The 23,376-nt window shown below is 41.2% G+C and overlaps 2 protein-coding genes and 1 non-coding gene across 25 annotated transcripts; 1 reads left to right on the forward strand and 2 right to left on the reverse strand.

Annotated features, from left to right (window-relative positions):
• Positions 1-4,734: 4,734 nt before the first annotated feature.
• Positions 4,735-19,139, forward strand: LOC125552306. Of its 23 annotated transcripts, XM_048715933.1 has the most exons (24): positions 7,914-8,060; positions 8,152-8,311; positions 9,078-9,236; positions 9,369-11,158; positions 11,302-11,448; positions 11,534-11,540; positions 11,632-11,696; positions 11,765-11,815; positions 12,530-12,598; positions 12,695-12,793; positions 12,890-13,077; positions 13,248-13,578; positions 14,352-14,435; positions 14,559-15,456; positions 16,230-16,415; positions 16,537-16,664; positions 16,738-16,871; positions 17,087-17,162; positions 17,235-17,497; positions 17,567-17,752; positions 17,824-17,953; positions 18,053-18,264; positions 18,340-18,424; positions 18,494-19,139. In XM_048715933.1, the coding sequence occupies exons 18-24, from the start codon at positions 17,106-17,108 to the stop codon at positions 18,605-18,607; spliced, it is 1,047 nt and encodes a 348-aa protein (XP_048571890.1). In that variant the 5' UTR covers positions 7,914-8,060; positions 8,152-8,311; positions 9,078-9,236; positions 9,369-11,158; positions 11,302-11,448; positions 11,534-11,540; positions 11,632-11,696; positions 11,765-11,815; positions 12,530-12,598; positions 12,695-12,793; positions 12,890-13,077; positions 13,248-13,578; positions 14,352-14,435; positions 14,559-15,456; positions 16,230-16,415; positions 16,537-16,664; positions 16,738-16,871; positions 17,087-17,105; the 3' UTR covers positions 18,608-19,139. The 23 variants fall into 23 exon arrangements, 22 of the variants coding, with proteins under 22 accessions (XP_048571898.1, XP_048571883.1, XP_048571875.1 ...); XM_048715949.1 differs by lacking the exon at positions 12,530-12,598; XM_048715861.1 differs by lacking the exon at positions 11,302-11,448.
• Positions 12,716-12,793, reverse strand: LOC125533381. The gene has a single exon (XR_007294261.1). It is a non-coding gene; the product is annotated as a small nucleolar RNA snoR35 (small nucleolar RNA).
• A 131-nt stretch (positions 19,140-19,270) lies between the features above and the next one.
• LOC125552413 (mitochondrial dicarboxylate/tricarboxylate transporter DTC-like) lies at positions 19,271-22,916 on the reverse strand. Its single transcript, XM_048715963.1, has 6 exons — positions 22,644-22,916; positions 21,849-21,932; positions 20,720-20,781; positions 19,993-20,354; positions 19,640-19,854; positions 19,271-19,535 (listed from the first exon to the last, which is right to left on the reverse strand). The coding sequence occupies exons 1-6, from the start codon at positions 22,770-22,772 to the stop codon at positions 19,479-19,481; spliced, it is 909 nt and encodes a 302-aa protein (XP_048571920.1). The 5' UTR covers positions 22,773-22,916; the 3' UTR covers positions 19,271-19,478.
• Between the last annotated feature and the right edge of the window lie 460 nt (positions 22,917-23,376).

The following is a 23,376-nucleotide window of genomic DNA, read 5'->3' on the forward strand; positions in this document are numbered from 1 at the left end:
AGGAGGATCTGGACAGAGCCAAGGCGAATGAGGAGGAGGCGAAGGCAATAGCCGAAGCGTCAGTTCTCGGGGCTCATGGCCGGACATGGTGGTCGGGCGCCGACGATCATCTAGATTAGGTTTAGAGTAGGTTTTAGTATGGTTTGTGCAAAAATTGTAATGAATTTTGTCCAGTTTATAGGAAAAGTTTTCAAAATGTAATGAATTTCATCTGGTTAATGTGAAAAATATAATAAATTTCATCTGGTTTATAGGAAAGCCGTCATGCTATAATCCCTAACGGTGCTCCATTATTTTGTAGGGAACAATTATCCCTCGATCAAAATCAGATCCGTCGTGTTTCACACTCCTCCCTCATAAGATTGTAGACGCTTTCTTACATAAAAATGGAACAAGTGAAGATGCTCTACCACGTTGTTCATGTCCTCGTCAATCCACAGGAGGTGTGGTAAGCAATCTTCAAGTCATCACCTTGTTTCAAAAAATCTTCAGTCATCAAGTCAAAAAAATCTTCAAGTCATCAAGTCAAGTTAACAAAATCTTCAAGTCATCGGACCAAGGAACCATCATGACTTCGTTGAATCCGCTTCTTCAAGAAAACATAACGCACCAGCGATACTGCTACCACACGTGAAGACTGAACGGCACTGTAGCACGTCATATCACTCAAACCCACTAGGCCAAACTAGCCCGCTTAACGCCATTGGAGTTGCCCTAATGTGAATGTATTCGTGAACTAGCTCTTTAAGTTTGATGTGAATGTTGAACTTGGAATGCATCGCGTCTGTACATTAATGTATAATTGTGGACTATTGTCTAATCAATCGCTAAGCCAAGTAGCACTACTATGAACTACTCCCTCGGTCCATGAAAAATTGTACATCTAGCATTAGAATTTTTTCCAACAAAGAGTGTACATCTACACGTTCAATGCACTTAGCCTTTAATCTAATTGGTATTAATTGACTAATGCAACAACTTATGCTTTAGCTATAGGCTGCATGTCTCCTTAATTACAGCATGCAACAACCTTCATCTAATCTTCTTATCTCAATGGTCGCATGCACACATAAGTCTACTACTTTTGGGCGTTCATTATACCATGGAATTCCGGTTCCTCTTGATCAATGTGTAAATCTCTATATGTAAAGTCTTTCATGGAGGGAGGGAGTTGTGCACATGCCAAGTTCACTGGGTTGCCGTGTTTTATACTCCTCTGTCGTAAGAGTGGAGGTAATAGCTTTCATCAAAAATAAATAATGAATAGTACTATAAAAGAGCACTGGCATTATACCGCCCGGTTTCCTTACTACTCCTCGATATCAGAAAGAATACATTCATCCGCCGACATGTGGGACATCAACCATCCTGGTCCACTTGCCATGCACCAAAATTAGAGTGCATCACACAGTACTACAGGGGAGACTCACCACAGTCGTAGCGCCGCAGTAATAAATGACCAATGAGCCGTCAAATCGCAGGCCCAACCTTTCCCACTGTAAGTTGCTCGGATGAAGGAACCATCATGACTACGTTGAATCCGCTTCTTCAAGAAAACTTACTGTACCAGCAATACTGCTACCATATGCGAAGACTGGACGCCACTGTAGCACGTCATATCACTCAAACCCACTAGGCCAGACTAGCCTGCCCAACGCCAATGTTCTAGGATATGTACGTCTCTATACTGCTATGATTTTGTTGACGACTAGAAAGAAATGGAGGGTCTTTCTCTCTGTCTCTAGATCTCTCTCCACCCCCCCAACCCCTCTCTAGCACATGTACACACTCTCTGTAGCCACTCCAAAAGTACGACGTAATTACACATTCACGCTTCTAGCGAAAAAATATGAATTCATGCATGTTACAGGTACGTGCCAATTTTGTTCTTAATGTTGGCTGTTAATGTGAATGTATCCGCGAACCAACTCTTTGAGTTTGATGTGAATTATGTATAACTGTGGACTATTGTCTGCTCAATGACCATACCTATAAGCGTACCACGAGCTCATCAGCCCCATCGTCTCTCTTCGGTGATTATTTGCAAGTACTATAGTAGCTCACACATTAGCTAGCCTGCTAACACGGTGCGGAATTAGTTGAGGTTTGACGCTAAGAATCACCAAACAAGCCCTGCTTATATGATAAACAATTCAAACTTATATCTAAGCATGTCATATATTACATCAAAACTGGTGAGGATACATCTGTTTCCATAACTCGGAGAGGGTTAGCATGATGCACTATCAAACAAAAGTAGCAAGTACCGCCCATACAAGACAGTGCACTAGCCCTAAGATGGTTTGATAACACGCATCGTTCTGATAATTAAACACAATGCAAACTACGTTGAAGAATTAGCGCGACCAACTATTTCTTGTCATCGATCTCTCGGGTAATGTCCACAGGACGAACAGCGGCATGGGAATCGATCTATGGAGCAATGTCAACAGGATGGACAGCGGCATGAGAATCGATCTCTGGGGCGATGTCCACAGGACAGACAACGGCATGGGAATCAATTTTTGGGGCGATGTCCACAAGACGAATAGCGGCATGGGAATCGATCACTGGGGTGATGTACACTGGCACTGGCACAACCTAACATATTAGTAAGCACATTGCAAATAATCAAAAACCACAACTATGGTAAGCCATTTTTTACCTTGTGCAGCTCACCAGGGGATCCCATCCCTCCCGAGGCCATCTCCTCGAATGGGGTGATCGTCTTGCCAGGGAAATACTGCTTCTCAACGGCGACTATCTCCTCAAACCTGGCCTCGGGCCTCTCATAGGTGGCCATTAGATTTTCTGGGGTAGGCACGGTGGCGCCCTTGCTATTCTTCCAGCTTTCTTTGCTCAGGAGTTCATCCGCCAACATCGTCAACTCTTTGGCCAGTGCTTGTTTCTTGGATTTCTTCATCTCCATGGGTTGGCCCGCCAACATCGCCAACTCGTTGGCCGGTGTCGCTTCCTGAAGATTTTTGTCTCGAGTGGGTTGTCCGCCGGTAACTCTTTGCCTAATGCTTCATGATCCATCAATAAACTGACAAACAAAAAGCAATCAAAAAGAAACCACAACCGCAATGAAAACGGGAAAAGAGTAAGCAGTGAGAATCGGTGGGTGCTTCGGAAAAAGAAGATTCTTCGAATGAAAATAGAGTAGCATCACTGATTTTCCCACCTTTCCTTCGTCGGTACAGAAGAAAAATGACAGAAGTGAGTAGCCTGGAGTGAGGTTTTCTTCAAGATAGGGGAGAAAGGGATTCAACGAGCGTTCCAGTAAAATGATGGTTGCTTCGTCCCGTCCATCTTCGAGGCCACTTTACCACTGTTGGTAAAGGTGTGGGTTTTGTGATATGATGGGTCATGACGGCCACACCGGGGTGACTGGTGAGTCTCGACTACAGCACCTTGCTGTGATTTGGTGGATGACACGCGGGCCCGGATGCTTGATGTCCCGCGTGTCCATGAAACAATGTAATAGAGCTGCTTGTCATGGAGTTTGGACGACGGAGGAGGAGCTGGCAATAGTAGTACTCCATAAAGAATGTACTCTCACATTTTGTTTTGAGGATTAACTGTACTCCCACATAGAAAATATAAATAATAATGCATGTTGGTGCAGCCCATGTTTCCGATAATTTGAGCCGTGGGATTGTTTACAAATTTTATGAGGCGGTGGTTGTTCACTTAATGGAGGGTCTAGTATCAGACGTGAACGTAACAAAGTACGACCTGGCACACCGTTAGAGGTGGAACAAAAGCTCGTAGCTCGCGAGCTTAATGAGCCCTCGATAGTTCGGCTTGTTATCCTCGTGGGTCACTTCTTAATGAACAAAGTCAATCATCAATTTCTTAAGGAGCTTAACAAATGAGCCAACAAGTTTCACGCTAAATTTGTTAGTAACAACACAACACATATTTCATCTTACGTGAAAATTTGTTAACGAGCGCTCACGGGCTTAAAGAGCTTCAAACGAACGAGCCAAGCAGGGTTTTTTTGCTCGTTAATCTTTTCGAGCTTAACAAACCGAGCCTTAACGAGCAAGATTTATCAAGATTTAATATCTATGTACAAGAAGTTCTCAATGATGAAACATTCAAGAAGCGGGGATGTATAAGGAGTGTTAGAAATTAATTAGTAGATTAATTAGCACATGCTAATTAGTGAATAGTCCTTAGCAAAGGGGTGTGTCCAACCCCGAATAGTCATGTCTCCTCTCTTTATTGTCAACAGGCACCTGTTCGAGGGGATGCCACCTTTTCCAGATGTATATACTTGAGAATAAATAGAAAACCGAACTAATCGTCCATTCATTTTCATTCAATCTCGTTTTACTTTGACATATTAGTCGGAGCGACGCTGCCGCCGTCATCGAAGCCGCACCGCCACCAAAACTATTCTTGAACTATCTACAGGCTGACGCCGAAGCACCGGGGATCTCCACACCTCCCTGCCGCCGGAGTGGCAGATGGAAGGAGGGAGATCCCACGGGCTCACCGCCGACAGTTGAAGATGGAAGTGGATCTCCGTCATGTTCGTCGCTCACTAGAGAGAAAACTGGGTCATGGGGAAAATTATCCCGCTAAGGCCTCATTTGGTTTCAGCGAATCCCCCTGGGATCCTTGCCTTTTCCCCGGGCCGACAAACCACGGACAGAATAAACCCCGGAATTCTCACGATCGCGTTTGGACGCCCACGAAAAAGGGGTACCCCTGGCCTTTTCCCGGCCTTTCCCCGGGAAAGGCTCCCACGAGTGGAGACATCGGGGAGGAAACCCTCGCTTCTTCTGTCTCGCACTCATGAACGACTGGCGGCGGCGACTGGAAGACCTCCTCCGTCCACCGCTCCTGCCTCCTCCGTCCACCGCTCCTGCCTCCTCCGTCCGGCGACTGCGACACCCCTGCCCTCCTCCCTTCGACGCTCTGCCCCTCCAGATGGGGCGACGGGACCGGGGTCGCCATCCTACTACTTCCCAGATCTCGTCTCCACCCCCAAGATCTTCACCTTCCGATGATGACGACGGCCAGGAGATCATGCTCCTCTTCGTCCAAGGTTATCCCCTACTCCTCCTCTTCCACCCACCATTTTTTCCTTCCCTGCTACACGCACTAACGAGCGCTTGTACAGATCCAAGAGCCTCCTCTCCTGTTTGAGTTTTGTATCACAAGAACCAATACCGAAGAACATCCATCGTTTGCAGTAGTGTTTCTACCTGACTATCCTGACCTCACAAGTGAGCACAATCACATCTACCTCCTTGTAATGCTAATCTACACACAATGTTCTAGTATATTTCTGAAGGGGACTACTCAGCCTGTACTAGCTTTGTCCTAATTTTAACTTAGAATCTTTAGGATAACCTGAAGTATGCTTGTCTTGCCTATAATAACGGTGTAGCATAAACGTACCAGTTATTGGAATTTAATCGCGTTAATGAAAGTAGCATTAGTATCATGGTAACTGTTTAGTTTAAAATTACTCTCATTCAAGTTCTTCCCTTTTGTACCAAGATATGGAACCAAGGTTTGAGCATATGTAATCTTGATAATTGGCCTTCGGTTTAAACTCTATGGACCCAAGGGGACATTCACTCCATTATCTCTGTCCATTTTACACTTTTTGCGTACGCCATTGAGTTGATCTATTGTTGTCTTAACTTCAAGCTTTATTTGTAAAAAGTATGTTAGTGGCAAAGTAATTAAAAGATGAAACCATGTGCTATTAAGATTTTGAGTTTTCCTGCGGATTATTCAAAGAGAGAACAACATCTTATTATGTTTGGATCTGTTTGTTTGTGAAAGATGCATATAAATAAGAATATGTGCTTATATATATTTTGACTTCTGAATTGATATTATCTTTTTGTAAAGAATTTTGACTTATGATGTGATTGCAGCAAAGCCAATTGATAGTATTATCGATGCAGTGCTATTAAGTCATCAATTACTAATGTACTGTTAGAAAACGGCCTTTACTGATTGAAGGAGAAAATTGCTACCAAGGAGAAAACATAAGGTATGTAATTTTGAAGTACTCCCTTCGTTCCGAATTACTTGTCGCAGATATGGATGTATCTAGATGTATTTTAGTTCTAGATACATCCATTTTTATGACAAGTAATTTGGAACGGAGGGAGTACCAATTTAGAGGTGCAGTTTTGTGTTTTCTTCCATTGGCATTTTTCAATTTGTTCATGAATTTGCACATGCTAACTCATAAGCAGGGGAATATCTTGTGGAGAAAACAGAGGGTGTATACAAATGAGTTCATGCTCTTGTCAGTTTTTCGTTGGGAATTATCTTGTGTTTTTGTGTTAATGCATCTCTACAGCTTTAGCTCCTTATGTCCATCATGTCGGCGCTGGCGACATTGAACATGTCGACGATGGGGGCAGTGCCATCCTTGATGATTCAGTTCAGGATCCCCCACTTGGCGGCGTCCTTGGCGCTGTAGCTCTCTTTCGGGTTCAGCCCGCAGCCGATGGAGACGGCCATGAACTTGCCGTATGTTGGAATAAACCCAAATCTGCACCTAGTATATTTCTCTGCCATGGTAGGCGCTTGTGTTTTGCTGCCATGCAGCGTTTTTAGCTAGTGTCTAGTTTTCAGTTTCAGTCTTTCTTCAGTCAATCTGTTAGCGAGTTTAGCTAGAGTAGTTAGTCGCCAGGAGCGATTCTGGCGTCCACTCTGATCGCTCGTGGGGTGGAATTTTTTTCAGTTGTAGCTCATTTTTCATTAGCTGATACCTTCAGTTATCGTATACCAATGTCTTTCTCTGAGCCCGTTTTTCAGTTGCAGCTCTGGATAAATTTAGTGAATTTAGTTTCACGACGAGATTATACAAAGCGAAGCAGTTGGTCAGTAGTAATCCTTTAAATATTATACAATATCGAGGAGAAAAGCTCTGACAAGCTTGTCATTCAGTCCCGTCATACAATATTACAATTGGAATAGTGTTTATACAATCGAAAAGCTCTGAAGGCTATTTTCAAACTAGTTTCAGTCTAACATTCGTTTCTTGCGAAATGATGGCTTTCATGCCGTGGTCATCTAGAAATTAAAGAGAACAATATTATACATATAAGAACACAAATAGGTGTGTGCTTATTATGTTTGCATCTATTTCATTGGGAACATGGATATAAATAAATATATGTGCTTATATATAGTTTAAAATTTACAATGTATAGTGACTACGTTGTTGTTTTTTGCTTTGCAGGTTTCCTAAAGCTAGCCAATGAAAATGTTCAAAGAAGTTGATCTTGAAAGTTTCAGTAGTGACTATCCCAGCAGCAACACATTTTGGCATGGATGATTTACACAGATACATGTTGATAATGGAACTAAATGATTATTCTTGCTGGATTTCTACCTTAGTTAGCATTTCCTCTGTTAAACCATGATTAGCACGCTAAATTTATTCGCAGTGCCATTATTTGTGCGACTGAACATGTATAACTTATGTCAGCATGTTTGATGTGGATTGAAGTGTGTTTTTTTTACAGATATACTTGTTTCATGTTTTTCTGTTTTTTCCTTGTCATTCCTGAAGTTTGCAATGAAATTAGAGAAAAAAGATAGTTACTTTTGAACTAATATAATATTTTCATAAAAAATTGTGTTATTTTTCATGGCTTTTGAATATAATGTTTTCTAAGAAATTTGATACTTTTCTGACAATTTTCTGAACGGGATTCCCTCCCCTCCACCTCATCTCCAAACTCACGTGGGGTTGTCCCCGTGGTGGGAGAGGGGGGAATCTCTACTCCTAATGTCTCAGTTGGTAGGTCGCGTTTCGGGTTTTATTTTCGTCCCACCTCACCCGGTCTTTTTTGGTACTTCTTTGATACTTCCTCCCACCTTTCACCCATCATGGTTTTTTTTTTACCTGCTCCCACCTTCCCGTTCAAAAAAAACCCAACCAAAACCACGTTCATGTAGTTCTCTCGCAAGCGACAGAATCGAACGAAAATAAACCTCCGAAGAAAAACCAGCGAAAAAAAACCCTCCACGACCCGCACGCAGGCAGGAACGAGGAGGCCTCCAGGTCCAGGGTGCCCACCTCTCCTTCTCTCTCGCCTCCCACCCTCATCCTCCCGATCTGGTCGCCGCCCACCCTCACCCTCCCGATCTCGTGAGCTGCAGGGGAAATCGGTCTCCAGAATCGCCACCACTGATGCCGCTCGGTTCCCCTCCGCAATGGTCTCCACCAGCGCCGCGTGCCCCCAAGAAAATGGCGGCCTTGGATGAAAACGTGCGGCTCGATCGACCTTGAGAAGATCCCCATCAACGCGGACTCCCCTATGTAAGTCCCCAATTCCCCTCCCTTCTCCCTTCCCTCGATCCAAATCTCGTACCCACAGATCTAGATCACGGCCATAGGGAAACCAACAACGAGAAGAAGCGGCTCGCCGAGATATGCCATGTCGACTTCTCCTTTTGTCATCAATGGAGGCGCCACGAAGGCCAAGAAGAAGGCCCCAACAACCCTGGCCATGATAGGGCCTCATGTAGAGCCTGAAGTAGGTGCAGCATCATAGTCCGTCCTTGCACATACAAAAAACAGACATTTATTTCTGATTATGGTCGACGTGAATAATGATGTCAATTAATTTGATGCTTCAGTTAACTTGTAATTTGCTGAATTACTATTGGTTAAGCACCGTGCAGGTCTTTGTTTGATTGTTAGTCGGTGACAATTAGCAAGAAGTTGTAGGAGGTTAAAATCATCTGCCAATTCTCTTTTAAAAACTGCCAACTTAATTAATGAATAATGTCGAATTGTAGACGCAGTGAACAGATAATGCAAAGTTCCTGCAATGACTAATTTGAGAACTACCGGTGTTACATATTTCTAAGACTATATGTGTACACGTCTAATGCCCTTTCTGATGTTTCTCACTATCGAGATTACGCTTTTAAAAAAGTGTTTGTTATGTTTAGTGTCAATCTAGAACAAAATCTATTTTGACTCCACTCTGGACAATCTTCAAAGAGATGCTAATTCTTCATGATTATTAACTTGACGCCTGAAATATTAATTTTGCCTGTCCTATTTTGGTTTATTTCAGTTCAGTGTGGTAATCTACAGCAATCAAGTTAACAAATCTGAAGCATTTTAGCAAGGCAACGGTGCAAGTGCTCTTTTGGTGGAAGATGAAGCTTTTGTTGGGCTTGTGATGTTTTTCTGAAGAAGACTGGCGATGAACTCAAAAGACAGATAACATGCGGTATTTGTGATATAGTACTAAATGATTCAGGACTGCTGTAGCTCCAGAAAGGATGGCACTCTTCATATTGTGATGCAACGTCATAATACTAGGTTGTTTCTATTTGTTTTGATGCAACTTCTATAATTGCAGGTTGCTACTACGGGAATACCTGATGTTGCTTCATATTAGTTATATCTTCCAATATTTACAGAAACTTCCGAAAATGGCACCAGGTCAGGACATGCTGATGATAACCTTCCAGTTTTGCTAAATCATAGTTACTTGAGTAATCTCTACTCCTAAAGTGTTCTTCGAAGGTGCTCATCAAATCTGTTGATACACAACACCGCAGTTATTGGTGGTTTACACTGGATAGTTTCCAGACCTTTATCGCAAGATGGACGAACTTGGCATCTCAGCCAGTACTCTGCCTCATCAACAGTTTGATGTCCCTTTGCATGAAGTTAGGCCAGCATCAGAATATCCGTAGCCTTTTTTAGGAGATGAAGGTGAAGAATATTAAGCCGGATAACCTCACATGTTTCCTTCTAATGAGCAGCCGTGCGTCATTGAACAAGATAGATGTTGTTGGAGAAGTTTTAGAAGAAATGCAAGAAAATGATGTAGTTCTAGGGTGGTATGCATATAGCATGGTTTCTATCTACCTGAGTGCTGGTTTGGTTTTAAAAAACAGTCCGCTCTCAAGAAACTCGAGGGCCTTGATTTTAGAAGGTAACATAAATATCTAGATTGATCGTTCATGGTCCTGGGGCTCCTTGTTACAGTTCAAGCAAGAGTTTAGTCCATAATACTCAATTTCATCCTGAAGTGCATGCCCCCTGACCCATGGGACAACGGCACGGAGGCAATCGCATAACCCAGCGGCAGGGCGTGGCGGCGTTGTGGCCAGTGAGGAGCGCCGTTAGGGCGTGCCCTGAATCGAGAGGAACAAGTATGTTCACTTTCTGTTCGCTTTGTGTTTGCTTTCTGTAGTCTCAAAGCAGAGCAATGGTTCACTGCAAATTTTATCAGAGAATGTGCAACAAAAGCACGTTGAGAAGTTCCTGTGAGCCCTAATTATTTCTTGAGAAAGCAAACTTATTGATCCTTGCTCTATTTTTTGTGTACTAAGATTGTTCGTTTGTACCCAGCATGTGTACGTGATGTGCCCTGCCGCTGTGTGTGCTTCTTGCTAATGTGTGTGCTTCCTGACGCAGTTGAGCATGCGTGTGTGTGTTCGCTGTCGCTGTTTATTAACATTGTCATGCTCTCCTTACTTTTTGCTTAACAATTCATGATCAATACTGAACATTATTTTTTGAATAGATGCCACTTGAACTTAGTTTTAGCTCTCATGTTGTTCAATGAATCATCAAGTAATGTTTTGCATGGATTTTATAACTGACACAATGTTTCTGATTTAATGAGAGCCAACCATGCGTTCCTGGCTTCCCCGGCGATGCCAACATGGCAGGGCAGGACCCAGTGGCCATCTTCGGCGCCTTCATGGACTTCGTCAGCGCCGACCTCTGCTTCATCATCTACGGCCACGACCCCTTTGCCGTCGGCATCATCTGGCACCTCGGAGTGCAAATTAAATGTGTTCATGGAGTGGGGTGTAATTGTGATTTGTGCAATGGGTTTAGAGTGGAAGGGGCTGTCATTCTTGTTTAGCAGGGGCTGCAAGTTCTATCTCTATAAGCCTGACTTGCAGCGGCAACAACAGATTCAGATGTGGTAAGCTCATTCATTCATTCTCTCAGGAGAAGAGGACCAAATTGATTCAAATTTTGTGTTCTGATCTTAATGTTGCGAGGTTTGCGATCACATGTATGGTCGGGACTGCGTGGGTCCGGCGACCAATTGCTTGCATCTCTTGCTGTATGGTGATGATGACCGGCTCTTGTTAAATCCAATACGACTGCACTTCTTCGCTTCAGGTGGCCGTGAAGCTCTGACTCCATCCTCACGACACTCAAACCTGTCTTGATGATTGCATCAGATTGCAACTCTATTATCTTTTCATACCATGATATGCGTGCATGTCTCTTCGGTTCTCAAACAAGAAATACTTTTCTTTCAGTTTGCTTTGTAGGTAACATGCAGTGTACAGTTGGTAGCAGATTATGATGCAAGTTTGTTTGTTTTCACTCCAAGCATGATTTTTATGATACATGACGCTACTCTGAGGCTGCTCCTCACTACCAGTCACAACAAGATGGGCCCCCTGGTGGTCCTCTGAAATTTGATTCCCTCGATGGCCGAGGATCGTTTTGCTTTGAAGTCTGATGTACATTTTTTTTAATCTCATGTAGGAAGAAGGTATCCCCCCTATACGAAGATTTCTAGCTTGCCTATGTGTTGATAAGTGCATTCGGCCAAACAATTTGTGGACCAAATAAACTTGTTGCAGATACAGAAGAACAAGGCTGCACACAAGGAGTTGCCTGAATTGCAGTGGCAGCGGTGTTGCAATATGTAAGGTTTTGCATTAACTTGGTCTATTTTCTATCCATAAGTCTAATGAATTGGCCCTTGTTTATCAGGAATCAAGCTTGTGAAGAAAAATTTCGTTACTTTAATGACACACACTTGCAGTAAGTCATTCAGAGATATATTCAGTACATGCTAGGTTGCCAAGCTCAGAGCCACCTGTTGTCTCCATAAATTCGCTGAAAGCAAAAATCATTTGCCCATAGTCATGTGAAACCTTCTAGAATTCTTTTTAGTATTTTGCATTGCTTGTGCATTTCTTTTTTTATCACTTCTAATAACCTCATTGATTCATTTTTCCTATCGTCATGTCAGTCCTTGCTCTAAATTTTTTGTTAATATGTTGCACTTCTTGTGCATTTCCATTTTTATCACTTCTAATAATCTCATTGACTGTTTACATCTCACCATGTTTACCAAGAACATGAGTGATAATTTTGTTTTATAATAATACAATAGTGACAATTTTATTTTATTTTATTTTATTTTCTGACATAGTTCTCAATTAGGCTTACAAATATTTTACATTGGCAGTAGTTCTGCCATCAAGCTTATGTGTAATGTATTCCTTAGAATGGTGTTTCAGCCATTTCTATGTAGGTGGCATGTGTGATGGCACGTATTTCAGCCATATCGACTTAGGTGGCATGTGTGCTGGCGCAAGAAAAGGAAGGCCCTGAACTGAAAGGAGCAACATATATTAATGAAATGCCCTGAATTGAGAGAGAGAGAGAGAGAGAGTTCAATTTAATTTGTCTGGTTTAAATATTTATGAGTAATTTAATTTGTTTGACCTTGAGTGTTGACTTGCTTTTCAGTTGTCAACAATGTCCGTTTTGCTGAATGTACTTGCTTATCCTTCTACTGGACTACCATTGGTTCACTGTGTACATACACTTTCCAATTCTGTCTGTTTACTATCTTTTGTTATTATTTGTCTTGATAACTTGATGCTTTCTTCCTTGGTTGTTTAATCTTAACAGTTCCACATCCCACATCGAACCTTCCAGACTCATCCAAGTGACCATTTGCAACATCCTTTTCCGGACAATCTGGATTAGTTCAAGGTTTTCATCACTCTGGTGAGCATATGGTGCGCTAACTCGGTTAGCGCATTGACATAGTGCAACGCCCATTGATTAAACGTTTTTATCTCTTATCATTTTCTGCATTTTCAGGTCTGCACAACATTCATGGAAATTATAGTCTTCCAAAATATTCCTGGATCACTTGCAAAAAGGAATGCTGTGAAGAGTAGCGTTCCATCATCTGGGGTCCAACAACCCAGAGGGAGCATTTCTGGGAGATTTGCTGCAAACAGCCTTCCTGTTGTCATTCTCTGGTTCGAATGCCCACCTTTGTGGAGGTTTGCGGCATTGTTATTTATATACGTTCAACATCATGAACATGCATGTTAATTGGTTTGCAATCTAAGGAACAATTTTGTTGGCTTGATAAATTATAACATACTCTTGCTTTGGTTTCATGTGGAGGATGATGATTTTTACTGTTTTGGTATTATTGTTTCTTCTGCAGATTCCTCATGCACATTTAGCTGTCAGTGGTAGAGTAATGAATGTTGGTGGAGGTCAAGCATTTAGAAGTGGAATGAATATGGGTGGTACCATTCAAGGTTTATCCTCAAACTTGGGCACCAGTGGTAATCGAAATTATGTTCCTGGAAACCCAGCTTTGGGTCCACGTATTACAAACATTGTGCGCAGAAGTAACATTGGAATAAATATAAGCTCTGGTGGGTTGTCGGTGCCGATTATCTCATCACACATCGATTTTAGGGTCAATGCTGCAAGTGGAAGACTAAATGTGCAAGGATCCAACAGGATGATGAATGGCCTTATTCTGCAAGGTAGTTTAATTAACCATAGCTTGAATTTATTACTTAGTAGATTTATGTTAAGCTTCATGTTTTAGCTTGAAATACGAGTACTATTTATAGCATGTTTAACTATTGCTATTTTAGTGCTCTGTTCAGCGTGTACTTACCATATCTCCTGCTTTGAGCTGTCCCCTCACCCCTTGACTTTATCTTACCAAAAAAATGGCATATGAAATACTTAGTGAACATCCCGTATGATGAGATATTTTCTTGGGAAACACACTAGGTAGCCTTGATGTTAGTGCTTCATAAACTATGAATGAACCATGTGGTGCTGGAGTGTACTATAGAATTCATTTTTTTAAGCTACACTATCTGAATAATTAGACATTTTTTATCTATGTAAAATAAGAGCCAACTTATAGAATTTTGACCTTAAACATTGAAGTCCAACATAATATTATACTGCTGAATTTCTGTCATATCGATATTCTTCCTTTTGCAGGCATACATTGAATATATATGTTCTTGCTTTTCTTAGTGATCGTTGCTGTACCTATTTTGATTTCCTAGCCGCGCCTGTTGCTCTGCTCTCTGTTTGAAGATGACAAAGACGAAGAACATGGTGGTAGCGCAAATGTGATAGTAAATTCCATTACAATAAATATTTGTTGATTTATATGTATGGTTAGAAAATCATGCAGCTCTTTTGTGAAGAGTAGAACCTTTTATTCTATTCAGGGGTTTCTTCAAATTTGTGTTACAGCATATAAGCTTGCATCTGAATCGGGGCAATGCTGTAGGTATGCCTGATGGAGCGATTGGGTTGATGCTGATGCTGATATACTTCCCTAAGTTGCTCCAATCGGGAATGCAGATATACTTCCGTGAGTTGCTCCCCAAAACCAATCCCTTGCTCTTCTTTGCACCAATGGTACAAGAGATGCGAGCCATCCTTTTTACTGGATGTTCTCTTGATCGTTTCTTCCTATGGATTTTGTGGTTGCCAGATGTTCTCTCGCTGTGGATTGGTAAAAAGACTAACTCTTAATCAGGGCGCGCGATTTTGATGGAGGTTGTAGAACATTTTCATTAGGCATCAATTTTATTGCTGGTGCTTGTCTGGCTGTAAAATCTGCTCAATATGTATATTTTCCTTTCGTCGTTTTCCGATATAATACTGAACCTTTTGGAATATCTCTGTATATAAAAAAATGTGTTCTGTCTGCCGATTGAAATGGACCTAAATATGAATACGAACCAGTAATTTTTTGTGTTTTTATCACCATGTACATCAATAAATTTGCCGCCGCTGCTGCATCTCTCTCATGCTGCTGTTGCATCTATCTCGGTCGTTGTCGCACGTCGCCATCGAGGGATCCACGTGCCTCCTGCACACTGCCCTGAAGCCCCCTTTGCCATAAACACACGTCCATTGAGTCCTCTGTACATTGGAATGCACATGTTTGAACATGATAAAAGGTAGAAACATCAGGGAATGTACACTCTCCAGCTCTGAACTGCTCGGTAATGCAAGTTTGATCTCATTTAGCTTATCGTTGATCCTGGTGTTAGTTAACTTGTGAATTTAGGTGCAGAAGTATGGCACTATCATTTAGGTTTTTAGTCCTATGTGTATGAATTAGATGATTAAATTCATACAAAATTAGGAGCATAAGAAATCTATTATTGAAATTTATGGGTGGCATTCCTATGATACCTTTTTGATTATTTGAGCCGTAATAGAATCATATGAATATGTACAATCCAGAAAAGATGCATACAGAAGAAAGACAGATGAACCATCACAAGTCACATAATCATCTGTTCCTGGTTTATGGCAAGGGGTACAGATGATAGGAGGAAGGAGAGATGAGGTCACTTTCTTAATTCGAAGCATCACAAAAGGTTAGCATTACTATTCCATGGGATAATGAATTAAGGTTAATTTCATTTTAGAGGATAAAAGCAGCCCGTGGAGGGTGACCCGCACATACACTCGACAATTTTTTTTGAAGTGTTTAACATCCCCTTGCGCTTGACAAGTGTGCCATGTGGTGATCGAGCTAATTATCGTGGGATTGAGCACATTCGAAGGCGTTATGATCAAGTGAACACCTCCACCATTAGTGAGGGTGAGAAAGAGGATAAGCGGTGATACTTTTTCTTGAGTCGTGCTTATTGGCTAAGGGTTTGGTTACATTTCTTTCTCCCATTGCAATGCACAGAAATTATACGCTGGCTCGGCCCCTGCTCCATCCTCTGTTGGAAATAATCACGATTAGGTGTCCCTGTCCCGTACGGATCTGTAGCGTTAGCCGAATCAGCTCTGTACTACTTAGATAGATCAGGCACTATAATAATAATAATAATAATAATAATAATAATAATAATAATAATAATAATAATAATAATAATAATAATAATAATAATGCCGAGAGACTATGTTTGAACCCCTAGAGATATTACAGTCATCGAATCAATCATGTTTGCCCCAAGAAAACCATATTCGTGGACATTGTAGATGCCTTGTTATCAAACGACGATCTGCAATGTCTTATGAAGGATGATGTGTTCTTACACGATGGTGTAAGACTAATTGCATAAAATTTGTGATTATTAATATAAACAATATATAATATCGCGTAAAACATAGATATAATCCATACGTGGAACTGCAGGTGATAAATGCTTACATATATTACATGCTGATTCACGACCATCTACGAGACAGGGCGGGTGGAAAGGTACATATTATTAGCACGTTCGTTTCTGGCCAGATAAAAGAAGACAGAGAAAGAGACATAGAACCATCAAAATATCGCCGCATCGTACATCATGTTAATACTTATGTACAACAAGATATGGTTAGTCTCGCCTCATCATCCATGCTTATCATGATGTATTTTTTTAATTAATCCATGTGTATAATGATTTGTTATAATTTATATCTAATTACGACTACAACTTATATGATTTTTACACCAGCGCTATTCATTCTGATTAACATTGAGCGGAGTCATTGGTATCTCGCAGTCGTCAATGCCCAAAAACATGAGATTCAAGTATTGGACTCGCTTGGTTCTCGGATCAATCGGAGTGACCTTACTGTTACGGTAACTACTATACTTTTTTGGTACTTTTGACATATGTTTGTTTGCCTTAACCTACTTTTCATATATAAAATAGTTACTAGGACTTGAGAAGCGTTTGAAACTTGGAGAACAAAGTCCGGAGTTTAATAAAGATCATGAGTGGTCTGATCTCAATGTTACAAAATGGAATGTCGTAGAACAGTTCCTAGAGGCAAAACAAACGGATGGGTAAGCACTTATCACAAATTGAAAATTATTTTCTTTGGTACTCATCAACATAAAAATATGATATATTATAACATATTGATAGTAAAATGTCGCACTGTATCTATTAGTTGATTCAAGCCATGTGGGTATAATGAACACAATTATTTTTTTTCGAAATGGTCTATTTATTTGATTCAGATGTGTGATATTCTAAAGTATTTTTTATGATATTATAGCGCATCTTGTGGACTGTTTATGCTAAATTTTATGGAATATTGGACAACAGATGTATTAACAGATCAGTTCACCCAGGTATTTCCTTTTATACATTATCTCATTATTTTATTGGAATAATGTTATATCGATTTTTTGTATATCTTGCAGGAGGATATCAAGCACTTTCGACGAAAATTAGTTGTCATTTTGCTCGATTCAGAACTGAATAAGCTAAAAAGATGTCCGATATACCATCAACCAGACATTAAAGAAAATGTATCGAAATCTGATCTCGAGCTCCTGGATAATCCACCGGATGGAGTCAAAGACAGACGTCCTAGCCCAATCCTCAGCATGCCCACGGATCAATTTGAATTGCTTGTCGGCCTTTGCAACTATATCATGTCCATTGATGATGCCAAGTGTTTGGAGTAAGTATCATTTATCAATATATAAGGTGCCAGTATACACTGTTGTTATTCTTACCATCCAATTCTCAGAAAAGAATGGGACCGAAGCTCGACACCCCGTCCAATGGGCTTAAGTCTCAAAAAACTTCAAAGCATACTTAACATGAAGCAGTCTATGGACAATGATTTTTCAACATTGCTGTGCGTATTCTGGCATGTGACGAGGGAGTATTGTTCACAGACCCTTCAATACACTACATGGATCTACAATTTTGTGTAAGTTATCATAATTATTCATTCAACATCATTAATATGAACATGTTTTTAAATAGTATTTTTTTACTCAGTCCATGCTGTGGGATTCAACACGAGATCAAAAGTTTTTGTGATAAGGAAACTATTCAGAAGTTGGCAACTTTGTTTGATAGCTGGCATGGGAGAGACAACAACATATTATCATGCAACATGGTAAGTAAGGTATTTTTCCATTGCTTGTCATGGTTTATTGTTGTCTGTAATACCTACCACTTGTAGATTTATCTTCCATATGAATCCATCGGTCGATACATCTTGTAGGTCATCGACAAAGAGGCATGTCATGTATCTATTCTGGATCCTATTCGTACAACACAAATGACGGAGATGAAAATTTTGAAGCACTTAGTGAAATTAAAAAGTTTTGCGAGGGAATTCAAAGAAACACTCGAAATAAAGCAACCAGGATGGCATTCTGATATATCAAAATGCCAACGTGTATTTCCTAATGGTATTCCAACGAGCATAGACGGGTAATAAATTTATCATACAAACATTTATTTTTATTATCACCATATTTAATACAATAACAATTTAGTAAATTACAGGGATTTGTCAGGTTTTTATGTCTTTCATTTTATGCTCTGGTGGAACGATAAAGACCTTGTGCAACCGGTTTGTGCAATGAGTATTGTGCGTTACACATGTTTTTAAATCTTCCATGTGAAGTATTCGTCCTAACTACGTATATGGCTTTTCCAGGATGGGTATGAGTTGAGGAAGCGGTTTTTATTATACTTGCTCAAACATCATGCGAATGAAGTTAAAGACAACTTGCCTGATATTGTGCGAGAATTTCTTAAGCGCATCAAGTAGATCTCAATATTCTATAATATATTTTTATTTGGATCATTACTTTATACGTATACGTTCTCAATTTGATATCTTGTTATGAGTTTACATTACAAGTTAATTGGACTTCAATTGTTATGCAATTGTGATCATGTTATATTGTCTCTACCCGCGATATTTAGCATGCATTATCTTTATGTGACTTCAACAAACTATACAAACTATTTCAGAAGCCCGTGGCAATCGCACGGGCACTCTACTAATTACTACCCTGGGATCAGGGCTATATATACCTGTAATCAATCAGCAGTCTGTTCGACGCATCCCCTCTCGAGGCTATATATACCTGTAGTCAATCATCGAGCTATATATACCTGTTCAAACAAGGAGGGGTCTGCACATGCCAACGTCTGACCACCGAACAACCCCAGTGGCAAGTTCACGCAACGACAACAATCATCATCAATATCAAGAGGCCCACAATTTATTTAAGAGCATAATATGGTGCAAGGCACAGGTAGAAAGGATTTATTTTTTCGAGCCACAGATAAAATTGAGCACATACAACAAGATGGCACAAGCAGGTACTCCCTCCGTTCCGAATTACTTGTCGCAGGTATGGACAAGTAATTTAGAACGGAGGGAGTAGTAATATTGTCTCATGGCTGTGCCCAACCTACAGAAGTATGCCCGCCAAAAAAATTGCCCCAATTACAACAAATAATGTGATTATGTGATTATTGTAACAATGTCAAGAGTACCACAGCAAATGTAAGCTACGGTAGAAATTGCTTAAAACTCTGTCTACCAAAAACAACCACGGGAGTGCAAAGCTGCTGGAAAGTTATTAAATGTGTCGAATAAGGATTGATACTCTTGTCTCCAACTGGAGATCTTATATGCCAATCTTCTTCTGGTACTTCTGGATTTGATTCAAGAAGAGCCACGTCATCTGCAAAAAGTAATCACATGAGTATGCTGCATTGTAACGGATTGGAAACAAATGGCTATGATTGTCTGCCATAGGCCTTGCGCTCTAAGCTAATCAGCGTTTACCATGACATGCGGGGCGATCCTGACACAATATACAGGGAAGCCGGAGTAGAACTTAAATGGGCCACCGGTCTTCAAGGTTTGCATGGCGCAGTCCAAAGACCCAGTGTATGGGTACTTGCCAGTGGCATCAGGTTGCATCTTCTGAATTTGTGTTTTCACGTAATCAAAGGGCAGACTGCAAGCAGCCGCACAGAATCCAGAAATGGCACTGGCTCCTGCAAACCAAAAGTTAGGAAATTTTGTAAGTTCACTGATTGGCCTATACAAAAGGAACATCAGCAAACGTCTTCTCCTAACAGTGTAAAGAATCTTAAACAGCAATGAAAAGAAAGAATCCTAAACAATAATCTTACCAATAACAGTCTGATATTCCCCAGCACCCAATTTGTCTCTGAACAGCTCAACACTTTGATCATAGGACGCAAGCATACCCATATTCAGTGACATGGCTCTCACCACAGTTGGGCCTGCACCCTTCCAAAGCGCAAGGACGCCTTCATCAGCGGTGATACGGTAGAGTGCATGGAATGCATTCTTGTAGTGACGCCGCTGTGCTGCTGGTAGGGTCGAGTCAGCTTGCATCCTAATGAGTGCCAAATCAGCAGGACTGCCCACACATGCGCCAATCGCTCCAGCAGTCAGACCAATAAAAGCTTTCTGAACAAGTGGCAATGGCTTCCCATCATTTGCCTCAATTGCTTTGTTTGTCAAAACCCTGACAAGAAATATTACCAAATACAAAACTCCAAATAAGGATAAATCAACTAGAATCAATGCAACAATAAAACTTTTTTTCCTCAGTGAAATGAACTAATCCAACTTCATAACGATACAGCTGATTCAGACATTATAATGTAATAAACATTAATTCTAGTTATGGCAACAGCCAAGTATAATTAACATTTTGATAACAAAAAACTACAAGCCAAAGACATAATATCTCATGGTAATTATCCAGTCATATGAATTTATTTCAAAACAACAGACATCCTACTAGACAACTAGATATTGCTTCATCAATTATTGTGCAAGCAATGACTATTTATAGTACTATCAATTAAACAACCACGTTATACACACCTGAAGGATCCAAGACGAGCTGTCGTATAGGTCGCTTGCCTTAGTAAACCAGCTGACAAACCCTGTCAAAAAAAATGTAAAACTTGAAGCAACAAACCAATTCAAGAAGCACAAAATAATGTGCTGTTGTAGGTGAAATGCCAGCACATGTCATTGAGGTGTTCAGATCAAACTAGAAAACCAGCATCATCGATACAAACATCATTTACAAAAAACAAAGGTCTGAAAGATAGATATGTAACAGAGGATAGGATGGGATACTTATGATCTGAGCCATGCAAAATCTGTATTCAATTCCGTACTTCCCCATCCAATGGTTGTACTTGTAGATAAAGATTAGACTCCTACAATCACTGCTAAGCTTAGTAACTCTAATTTTTATTTATTATCTCTGATGTATTCCTCTACTTAAATGTGCATGAATGGAAACTGTGGTTTCTCATGCTTCATGTGGTATTTCGATCTAGAAAAACATTATGTTCTTTACTTTTGGAGTGAATATCCAGGAACCCCAAGCTCTGGGTGGTAGTCTCATAAAACACCAGCTTTTGGAAAATTTATCACATAACCACAGTTTATGGGATCACAAAAACTGACAAGACACGCCCACATGGCAAGGACACAGGAAGATTAAAGTAATTGGGCTTATGATTATACAAAATTGGAGATTTGCAAGAGGATATAATGAGAATATAATTGGTGGTGCAAATGGTACTATTTAGATTGATTAGTACATCTTGCCATAAAAGCTATGGTTATGTGCTGAAATTTCAAAAAAATTGGATTCAGTGTGACTATTGCCCCAAAGATTGGGTTTCCTTGATCTCTTACTTTTGAGTTCTGACAAATTCCAAACAATGATCAATATATCAACTTACAACTTTTTTTGTGATTGTAAATGTTTACTATAATCTTCTTCCAATATATTCAAGGTGAGAAAACATGCACAAATAAGAAACGATAGTTGTGAATACCAGATAATATTTACACGTTTAATTTATGTTTGTAAGCCGTGTTTTCCATGTGAACTGAGCAACTGACACTAGTACATGGCAAATGTACAGACGCCAGCAGAAAACACACAGAACAGTTCTGCAAAATATGAATAAAAACATCTGCAAGAACAAACCTTGTAAAAGGAACCAAGGCCCTCATTAGCATACATGGTCTTTGCGACCTGAGCTGCAGATCCCTCACCCAACTGGATCTTCACCTGAAACCAAAAACAGGAAAAGCTATATGAAATAGATATTTACACAATCTCTGTGTTTCAGCAAAAGCTATTAACATGGTTTATTTGTTGTGATCGTAAGACATAACATTCGACTCAACTCTCCAGCAAACACCCACTTAACTATGATGGCATGTTGGTCGATGCTTCCAAAACATAGTGGTGTGGACTAATTATGTATATGCTGGAACATTCCAGCAGCAAATAGTAATAACAGAACAACATCTCAAGATCAACGAACTATTGCTAACTCATTAAGAATCAGTAAAGCCACGCCGACACACAGATCTTCTGGTAAGTAAGATAATAGCACACCACAGATTTAGTGGGATCTCCATGGAGGATCTAAGCTACCACATCGGGCAGTTTTGACTGTAGATAACAATAACGGATTGTGTCACCCCCACTTACACTCATGATGTGACAGTTTCCACAGATCTAAGAAACAAGAATAGCCACCCGCAGTCCCAGACTAGCGCACAACAAGTTCCCCTCCGTTAAGGGAGCTCACTCGAGGGTGCACTCGTCTTACTCAGATCTAACCAAGAGATGCGCAGAAATCTATCAACCCGATCCATCACTCGGCGTCCCGCGCATCCACCACAACCAACCACAGATCTAGGGCTACTCAACAAACCCAGCCACGGAATCGTATACCGCGAGTGAGCCGGAAACAAGAAAAGGATTCCGTACCTTGATCATGTCGATGGGCTGGATGACGCAGGTGGCGAGCATCCCGGAGGCGCCGCCATTGACGAATGGCTTGATCGTCTTCCAGACGCCGGTGGGCGCCGCGGCCTGCTGCTGCTTCGCGTCCGCCATCTCCTGCCGGCGAGATCTAGCCGGGCCGGGAGAGGAAGTGTAGCAGACGCGAGCCGACGGAAGGCGATGTGAGCGAGGAGGAGGCCTAGATCGCTGGGTGCCGTTGCGCTTTTATTATTGTGCCGAGGGCGACGCGAGGAGATAACAGGATTACTTTTTCCCCGAGAAACAAAAGATAGGCGATAAAATACTACTTGGGCCGTAAAACTGTGTAATAAAGTAGCGCCGCGTTCTCGTGAGTGCCGTCGCGGCTGTGCGCGTGGACGTGGTGTACAGGAGGCGGTTGGAGGCGCAAGTTGGCACAAACAGGGTTGGAAAAGGTTTACTTCAGGAGGAGAAAAGTGCTGGTGGCGTATGGGATCTGTCAGTCCGTGGTTTGAGAGGGAGATCTTGTGCACGGTGGGCCCCTGGGCAGGCCCAATTGCTGGTGTGGTGGGAGGCGTGGTCCAGCCAACCTCGTCGCCGTAGTTCCCGTCCCCGCCATGTTTGTTTCTCCCGCTAAGACCATCTCCAGCCAGTCGGTCTCTCAAGCCGCCGAAAAAGAGCCCCCTGAAAGCGAGCCGGCGCTAGATTGGCGTGTGGGGGCGATCTAGTTTCCAGTCGT

This window comes from Triticum urartu, chromosome 1, assembly GCF_003073215.2.
Source record: "Triticum urartu cultivar G1812 chromosome 1, Tu2.1, whole genome shotgun sequence".
Classification (NCBI taxonomy): domain Eukaryota; kingdom Viridiplantae; phylum Streptophyta; class Magnoliopsida; order Poales; family Poaceae; genus Triticum; species Triticum urartu.